The following is a 9,428-nucleotide window of genomic DNA, read 5'->3' on the forward strand; positions in this document are numbered from 1 at the left end:
CGGAATTAAATCTCAACATGAATGATTTTCCAGGCTTAGTTGTGTTCGATGCTTCTTGACAGAACTACCGATACCGGTCAATAGTGAAACGCGATTCGGTCTTAGTAGACGCGCTTGAAATTGACCGAGACTCAAGCTCGGACATCGCTGAAAGAAAAGAAAATATCTTTCGTAGAAGTGTTGGTGATCTTGGTCTTAAACCCTAGAAGTGAAGAAAATAAATTAGAAAAGAAAACTCAAGACAAAAAGAAAATTGAAAAACAAAAGAAATTAACCATGAATGGCAATAAATGTTTCAAAACGAAGTTAGTGCTACTCGGCATATCGGGAGCGGTATTCCTGGGCCTTTTCATTGTCTCCCTGTGTGTAGACTATCAGCAGGAACTGCTGAAAGAACACATCCGTTTCCGCAAGGGTTTCATTTCCCAGCTAAATTGGATCGATTCTCCCTATGGCCGCCTCAAGATGTACATTTTCAATATTACAAATGCCGAGGCTTTCCTTGCCGGTAACGACACACGAATCCATGTTCAAGAAGTCGGACCAATTGTTTATCGCATCGTCGGCCGTAACGAAATCCTAAATCAGACCGAAGATTCGGTAACATTTCGTAAATTACGATATGAGCAGGTGGAATTTATGCCTCATGAAAGTTGTTCGCCCGATATTCTGAATCAAACGATAGTTTTGCCAAATTTGGTGTTACTCGGTGCGGCAGCGAAGCTACACGATTGGGTATTTTTGGTGCGGCATGCATTCAATGCCATCACCATAAATGAATCGATATTTTTGACGAAAAGCGTGTATTATTTCCTGTGGGATTTTACGGTGCCCGCATTGAGTCTGTTGGCTCAATATGTTCCGAATATCGTATCGAATTGTGGATTGCTATATAATGTGAGTATGGGGAATTTGGGAAGATGCAAAATTATTTTTAAGGACAAAATGCGATCAAGGTGTGAATTTTTAAAAATTATTTTTCCAACCCAACTCTATGTGGTGATTTTTTAAAGAATATAGTTTAGGCTATAGGCGTGGAGTTTTTTAATATCATTTTCAAAGTGAACTTTTAAAAATATATGTTTCAACCTCTAGACTTGGATTTTTTAAAAATAATTTTTCAAGCTCCCGCATAGCTCTGGGCAAGGATTTTTTAAATAATATTTTTCAGGCTCTGACATAGCTTGGGAGTGGATTTCTTAATTTTTTTTCAAGCTCCAGCATGACCTTAGGCGTGGATTTTTTAAAGAACATTTTTCACGCTCCAGCATGGCCTTAGGCTTGGATTTTTTAAAGAATATTTTTCAAGCTCAAGCATGGCCTTAGGCATGGATTTTTTAAAGATTTTTTCAACCTCCAGCATGGCCTTAGGCGTGGATTTTTTAAAGAATATTTTTCAAGTTCCAGCATGACCTTAGGCGTGGATTTTTTAAAGAATATTTTTCAAGTTCCAGCATGACCTTAGGCGTGGATTTTTTAAAGAATATTTTTCAAGTTCCAGCATGACCTTAGGCGTGGATTTTTTAAAGAATTTTTTTCAAGTTCCAGCATGACCTTAGGCGTGGATTTTTTAAAGAATTTTTTTCAAGTTCCAGCATGACCTTAGGCGTGGATTTTTTAAAGAATATTTTTCAAGCTCTAGCCTAGACTTAGGCGTGGATTTTTTAAAGAATATTTTTCAAGCACCAGCATGGCCTTAGGAATATTTTTCGTCCAGCATGGAGGCGTGGATTTTTTAAAGAATATTTTGCATGGCCTTAGGCGTGGATTTTTTAAAGAATATTTTTCAAGCTCCAGCATGGCCTTAGGCGTGGATTTTTTAAAGAATATTTTTCAAGCTCCAGCATGGCCTTAGGCGTGGATTTTTTAAAGAATTTTTTTTTATAAAGAATATTTTTCAAGCTCCAGCATGGCCTTAGGCGTATTTTTTTTAAAGAATATATATATGGCTTTAGGCGGATTTTTTTTTGAAAAATCCATTTTTAGCATGGCCTTAGGCGTGGATCTTTTAAAGGCGTGGATCTTTTAAAGAATATTTTTCAAGCTCTAGCATGGCCTTAGGCGTGGATCTTTTAAATAATATTTTTCAAGCTCTAGCATGGCCTTAAGCGTGGATATTTTAAAGAATATTTTTCAAGCTCTAGCATGGCCTTAGGCGTGGGTGTTTTAAATAATTTTTTTCAAGCTCCAGCATGGCCTTAGGCGTGGATTTTTTAAAGAATATTTTTCAAGCACCTATATATAAGGCGTGGATATTTTAAATAATATTTTCAATGATATTCGGAGCTCTTGTCGTGAATATTTTAAATAATATTTTCAATGATATTCGGAGCTCTAGTCGTGAATATTTTAAAGAATATTTTTTTATAATTTTTAAAAATATTTTACACGATTTTTTTCCTAATTTTTTAATCACTTGTATGTTGGCTGTTTACATTGCATAGCAATTCATGAAAAAAGTGTTGCATACTTTAAGGCTTCAGATAATAATTAACTGTTTTTAGTTAAACTGATAAAATTTGAATATCAACCAACTACAATTGTAAATATATTTCTGGTTAAAATTTTTTATTACTTTATCTTGAAAAAAAAAACAACAACAAAATTAGCTACGCAATTCCGCAATTATAAGTTCCGCATAAACAAAAAAATCTTTGAAACCAAGAGCGGAATCATTTGATTTATTATGTTATTTTTTTCCTTTAGAATGTACTATAACTGGAAATAAAAAATATCAGCTGATGTTGTCAACATACAATGTGGGCGAATTCAATATTAAAAAACAATTTTCTAAATAGATGCGCATTATTTTAAATATGCCCTTTTAATTATATAGAAATTCAAAATAAAATACAAAAATAAATAGACATCAACGAGATCAGATTATGAAATATAATGGTGCAATAGGGCAGCACGTTCATACTGATAAAGGGAAAAAATAATCTATAGAAATTCGAAAATAAAAAATTAAATTGGAAATTTTCTAATTCTCTCAATTGGCTGTTTTAGAGGGCGGTATATAAACACACTGCCCTGAAATTGCTACACCTAAGCCAAATCCAATTTTCCATTCATTAATTTAGCAGATGTATCGGCACAAATAAGTATGTATGTTGATGTGTATGTCCATAATCGCATGTTTACACATGCTTTGCAAGATAAGAACAAACATAAATTCCGTGACGTAAAATAAAGTTATGCTCACCACATCAGTGTCCCTAATTCCCTTAATTGAAATATTCATTCACTCACTACTAAGAAATTCTAATCTAATGTTTTTTTTTTTTAATTCAGAAAATTTCGAAAATTGTTAAACAACAATCAATGCGGCCACATTATCTATCTAGTATTTAATTCAAAATATGGGGTCTTATCAATTATTTTGCTAATTTATTTGCAATGTCAAGATTAGAGGAAAAAAATCTATTTGGTGGGAAATTAAAAAAAAAACAGTATAAATAAGTGGATTTCAAGCTCCTATATAAGGTGTGGATTTTTTAACACATTTTGTTTTTCAACTTTTTAAAATATTTTTTTCAAGCGCGGATTTTTCTAAATATTTTTTTACCTATACGTATCTCTAAAGAGATCCTCATAACCTATACGGCCCCCTGTAGAGCTCATCATCTCCTCAACGAATATGTATAGAGCTACTCCTCATCACCTACACGGACCTCTATAAAACTCCTTATATAATATACGGAGGTTTGTAGAGATCCTCAAAGTCTGTACAAGCCCCTATAGAGCTGCTCGTCACCTATATGAACCTCTATAGAACTTCCCAATACCTACACAGATCTCTAAATAGCTCCTCATGACATATATAGACCTCTATAGAACTCCTCATCGCCTACATGGACCTCCATAAAACTCATTATAACATATACGGAGGTTTATAGAGATTCTCAATGCCTGTACAAGCCTCTATAGACCTGCTCGTTGCCTATATCGGCCTCTATAAAACTTCCCAATACCTACACAGATCTCTATGGACCTTTATATAGCTCCTTATCACCTATACAGACCTCTATAAAACTCATTATATCATATACGGAGGTTTATAGAGATTATCAATGCCCGACAAGCCTCCATAGAGCTACTCGACCTCTATAGAACTTCCCAATACCTACACAGATCTCTAAAGAGCTCCTCATTAACTATACATACCTCTAGAGAGCTCATCATCACCTATACGGACCTCTATAGAATCATCATTGCCTATACGGACCTAGAATCATCATTGCCTATACGGACTTCTATACAACTCCTCATCACTTACACATACCTCTATTGAGCTCTTCTTCACGTATACGGATATTCTCACAGATACCCCAATACATATACGCAACTCTAAAGAGCTCTTCATCACCTATCGGACCTCTATAGACCTCCTTATCATCTATACGGATCTCTATAGAGCTCATCATATCTTATTAGGATGTCTATAGAGCTTCTCATTACATATACGGATTTCTATAGAGCTTTTCATTATCTGGACGGACATCTATAGAGCTCCACATTATCTATATGGAGTTCTCATCACATATGCGTACCTCTATAGGGGTCATCAATAGAGATCATCATCACCTAGAGGCCCCATAGAGCTCATCATACCTATACTGACCTCTATATATACGAAATCTATATATGACCTCTATCATATACGGAGGTCTATAGAGTTCCCCATTCCTGTACGGACCTCGATAGAGCTCCTCATACCTATACGGATTTCTATAGAGCTTCTCTAAAGAGCTCTTCTTCACCTACACTGACCCCTTTAGAGCTCCTCAGTACCTGTACGGACCTCTGTAAAGCTCCATTTTACCTATATGAACCTCTATAGATTCCACATCGCCTATACACCTCTATGAGGCTCTAACCACATACAGGGACATCTTAAGATTTTTTTCAACACCTATACGGACCTCTATAGACCTCCTCATCACTTCTCATTACATGTAAGAACCTCTACAGAGCTCCTCATTGCCTGTACGGACATCCAGTGAACTCCATATTATCTACATGATGTTCTCATCATCTATACGTACCTCTATAAGAGCTCTCAGCTCCTCATAGAGCTCCCCAATACCTATACGCATCTCTAATCACTTATACGGTGCTCATCACCTATACTGACCTCATTATTTCCTATACGGAAGTCTATAGAGTTCCTCATGACCTGTACGGATCTCGATAGAGCTCCACTTTACCTATATGGTCCTCTATAGATTCAACATCACCTATACACCTAGGGGCTCTCATCACCATAGGGTGGTAAGGCGTGTTTTTCTAAATGTTATCATTATATTTCGATATTGTTTTAGAAATGTTTTTTTTATACTATTACCATTCTTCTTCTTCTTCCAGGCCATACGTCAAAAGGACGAAGTCTACAAGGTGCGGATTGGAATGAAAAACGGCTTCGAGAATTTCTTTCGTATTGAGCAGTTGAATGGCAAAACATATTTCCCCGAACGACGAGCCAATTATCTGCATCCCGATCCCAATGAGTACTGTCCGATTAATGTCGATAATAATTTCGATAATTCAATGTTCCCACCCATGCTGCAGCCCCAAGAAGATATTAATATTGTGGCGATTGAAACATGTCGTACCATGAAAATGCACTACGATGGTCCCACGGAGATGATGGGCCTCAAGGGTTATCGTTATGTGCTGGGTGATCGTAATGATCGACCCAGCTGCATGGATTCGTCAATGGGTATTAAGCTGCCGAAGGGCATGTATGATGTGGCCAAATGTTTGATAAGTGAGTAGGGGTGTACAAATGTGGGGTTTGAATAATAATTTGAATATTTTTTCTAATTTTCTAGATGATGTCCCCTCGGCCTTTTCCTTGCCTCATTTCTATGGTTCCTCATATAACTATTCGGAGCATTATGTGGGCTTTGCTCCAGATCCGGCCAAACATCAGCCCAGCATTACCATAGAACCGATTTCCGGTATTCCCTTGGATGAAAGTTATCGTTTCCAATCGAATATCCCCATGCCGGATATGAAGGGCTATAGCAAGGATCTGCAAAAGCTTAGCAATATGATTATACCGAATTTCTGGTATGAATATGTAAGTACACGCATACACAAACATACACACACACCTGAGAGAAGATAACTAAATATGTTTTATTCTTCTTTTTTCAGAACCTGGATGAATATCCCGCCCGCATTTCCATCCCCCTCAAGCTGAATGTGAAATATGCCCCCATCCTACAGCCCATCTTTATCGCCCTGTTCCTTTTCATCTCCCTCGTTAGTTTCCTTAAATTATATCTTCTCATCAAGCAACAGACCCTCAAGGAGCTGTTCTCTAAATACTATAGTCTGATTAGAGAATTTAGAGAGAAAAAATAATCGCTAGTCTTTAGTCGCTAGGTTTTTGTTCGTTTTTTTTCGGATAAGTTAGTAATTATTATATAAATTTTAATTTTTAATATTTTTTATTTAATATAAAAAAATTTATTTTTATACATATCTAAATATTTTTTTTAAAAAAATAAAATACAACATAAATATAATTTTTTGTTTTTGTATGTATGTGGGTGGGTGAGAGATTTAAAAAAAATCGGGGTGGTAATGGATCAGACCTAAGGGGGTAAATTCATAATATCCTGCCATCTATCGGCATCAATGTGAGAATTTAAAGGTTATGTTTTGCTCTATAGTTGCCATTGGGATCATATTTGTCCAACAACAATTTCCATTCTCCGGGACGTCTGGCACGCAGGAAGTTAATCACCTTTTGGGAGTTTCTCTTTTGGACATCGGTACATTTGCTGCAGTCACTTTGCAAGGCATCGGGCAGGAGTTCTGGAATAGAAGGAAACCACAATTTAAAAAAGTCAATATCAATACCAAAAATGTACGATTAAGAAGTCAGTAAGGGAACATATAAAAAAATATGAGTTCTACAGAGAGGAGGTCTATAGATAAGAAAATTCGGTGATGAAGTCCGTAGATGTCAAAAAGTCAGTAAGGAGCTCTATATAAAGGTGGGTATAGGAGGTAAGAAGCTCTCTAGATGTCCGTATAGCTGGTAAGGAGATCTATAGAAGTCCATATAGATGGTGACGAACTCTATAGAAGTTATGAGGAGCTCTATAGAGGTCCGTATGGGTGGTGAGGAGCTCTATAGAGGTTCGTATAGGTGGTGAGGAGCTCTATAGAGGTCCATGTAGGTAATGAGGAGCTCTATAGACCTCCGTATAGGAGATGATGAGTTCTATATATGTCCGTATAGGTGGTGAGGAGCTCTATAGAGATCTCTATAGGTGGTGAAAAGCTCTATAGAGGTTGTTACAGTTGGTGAGGAGCTCTATAGAGGTCCGTATAGGTGGTGAGGAGCTCTATAGACGTCCGTATAGGTGGTGAGGAGCTCTATAGACGTATGTATAGGTAATGGGGAGCTTTATAGAGGTACGTATAGGTAGGGAGAAGCTCTATAGAGGTCAGTATAATAGCTGAGAGCTCCATAGAGGTCCGTATAGGTGGTGAGGAGCTCTATAGAGGTCCGTAAATGTGGTGGAAGTCCCTATAGAGGACCTATAGGTTATGATGACTCTATAGAGGTGCATATAGAGAACTATATGGAGGTCCGTATAGGTGGTGAGGATATCAATATAGGTCCGTATATGTGGTGAGAGACCCTATAGAGGTACGTATAGGTACATCCGTATAAGAGATGATGACCACTGTAGAGATATGTATAGGTGGTAGTGAGCTTTTTGTGATCCGCAGAGGTATTTATATATGTGGTCCGTATATGTGGTGAGGAGCTCAATAGGAATCTGTATATATGATGAGCAGCTCTATAGAGCTTCTAACAGGTAATGACGAGATCTCTAGACATGCGCATAGGAGATGATGAACTCTACAGAGGTCAGTATAGGTGTCGACGAACTCTATAGAGGTCCGTATTGTTGATAAGGTCTCTATAGAGGTTCGTATGGTGTTGAAGAACTCATAAGGGGTCTGAACATGAACTCTAAAGATGTTCGTATAGGTGGTGTAGAGTTTATAGAGAAGTCTTTCTTCTATAGATAGAAGAATCCTACATTCTATAGATAGAATCCTCTCTTCTATCTATTGGTACAACAGAGATGCTTTTTTTTCTATAGATAGAATAAAGAGAGATCTCTTCTATAGATAGAAGAGAGCGAGGCCTTTCTTCTATGGATAGAAAAAAGGGCTTTCCTTCTAGTGATAGAAAAATGAGGCATCTTTTCTATATTTATAAAAGAGAGCCTCTTCTATCTATAGAAGAAAAGCCTCTTCCATCTATAGAATAGAACCTCCTCAATCCTTAAAAAGAACCTCTTCTATTGTATCCATAGAAAAGAGGTCACCTCTTCCTATAGAAGAGAAATCTCTTCTGGGAAGGTATTTCACTTCTATCCATAGAAAAGAGACCTATTCTATCCACAGAAGTTAGACCTCGTATATCCATAGAAGAGCGATTTCTTCTATGTATATAAGAGAAGTATCTTAAGTTTGTATAAGAGTTGTGTCTTTTCACTATCTACTCACTTTTCAATTCACGTCCCTCTGGTGTACAGGAACCCTTATCCATCAGACACTTAATGTAATTGGTCAAGATACGATCGTTACGCAAAACATTGTCGACATCGACGTTATCAAAACGGTTGGTGTACATTTTCTGGGAGGCAACCAGGCCCAAGCACATGGCGGCGATTAGCAGACAAGCCAATGTGGTCTTCATGTTGGGAAATCTGGAAGAGAGTGAAAAGACAAACAAATCAATAAATAAATCGTATAACTGTAACTGGAGCGGGAAAGTGTAACACAGAGGCACACTCACACACATATGGGGATTACAACACTTAAGCACATACTAAGCACACAGACACTTATGCAAACATATGAGGCAATACAAAGAGGAAGACAACTTGTGTTTTGGGACAGGTTTTTGGCGGGAGATTTTTGTTGTTGTTTTTTCTTTTTATCAAGCAGGGGGGTTATCCATCATTGAGCTGGTGGCTAACTACCCCTCCCACCCGAGGTATTGTGGGGGCCATTATTGATTGGGTTTTCAAAATAAAAAGCTACTCAAAGTAGCAGCAGCTACAGTTTTGCAGTTTAAAATTTAAAACAGAAAAAAATTACATAATAACAGGGGACAGAGCCCCAGGCTGGTCGGACATTCAGTCGGTCGATTGATTGTTCGGTCAGTCGCTTGGCTGTTTATTTTTATCATCGAAAGAAGAGCACACCCGACCTGTGTGCATTATTTTGTAATCATTGCTGCTGTTCATTTTTTTCTTTTAATTCATTTTCAGTTTTTTTTTTTTCAAAAATTGTCAAGGTACTTGATTTGAAAATTTCTTAGAAAACCAAATACAAAAGCAACAACAACACCGCCACCAAAACAATGGCATTTATGAGTCGCTGCA

General features: G+C 37.1%; 2 protein-coding genes across 2 annotated transcripts; one reads left to right on the forward strand and one right to left on the reverse strand.

Moving 5' to 3' along the window:
• Positions 1–276: 276 nt before the first annotated feature.
• Positions 277–6,372, forward strand: LOC133332440 (scavenger receptor class B member 1). The gene is made up of 4 exons (XM_061540841.1): positions 277–897; positions 5,368–5,770; positions 5,835–6,085; positions 6,163–6,372. The coding sequence occupies exons 1-4, from the start codon at positions 277–279 to the stop codon at positions 6,370–6,372; spliced, it is 1,485 nt and encodes a 494-aa protein (XP_061396825.1).
• Positions 6,373–6,654: 282 nt separating this feature from the next.
• Positions 6,655–8,737, reverse strand: LOC133332397 (ejaculatory bulb-specific protein 3). The gene is made up of 2 exons (XM_061540797.1): positions 8,545–8,737; positions 6,655–6,828 (listed from the first exon to the last, which is right to left on the reverse strand). Exons 1-2 carry the CDS (start codon positions 8,735–8,737, stop codon positions 6,659–6,661), a joined length of 363 nt encoding a protein of 120 aa, XP_061396781.1. The 3' UTR covers positions 6,655–6,658.
• Between the last annotated feature and the right edge of the window lie 691 nt (positions 8,738–9,428).

The sequence above is a fragment of the Musca vetustissima genome, unplaced genomic scaffold (assembly GCF_032173495.1).
Source record: "Musca vetustissima isolate MV318-11 ecotype Yass unplaced genomic scaffold, APGP_CSIRO_Mvet_v1 utg698, whole genome shotgun sequence".
In the NCBI taxonomy this organism is placed as follows: Eukaryota; Metazoa; Arthropoda; class Insecta; order Diptera; family Muscidae; genus Musca; species Musca vetustissima.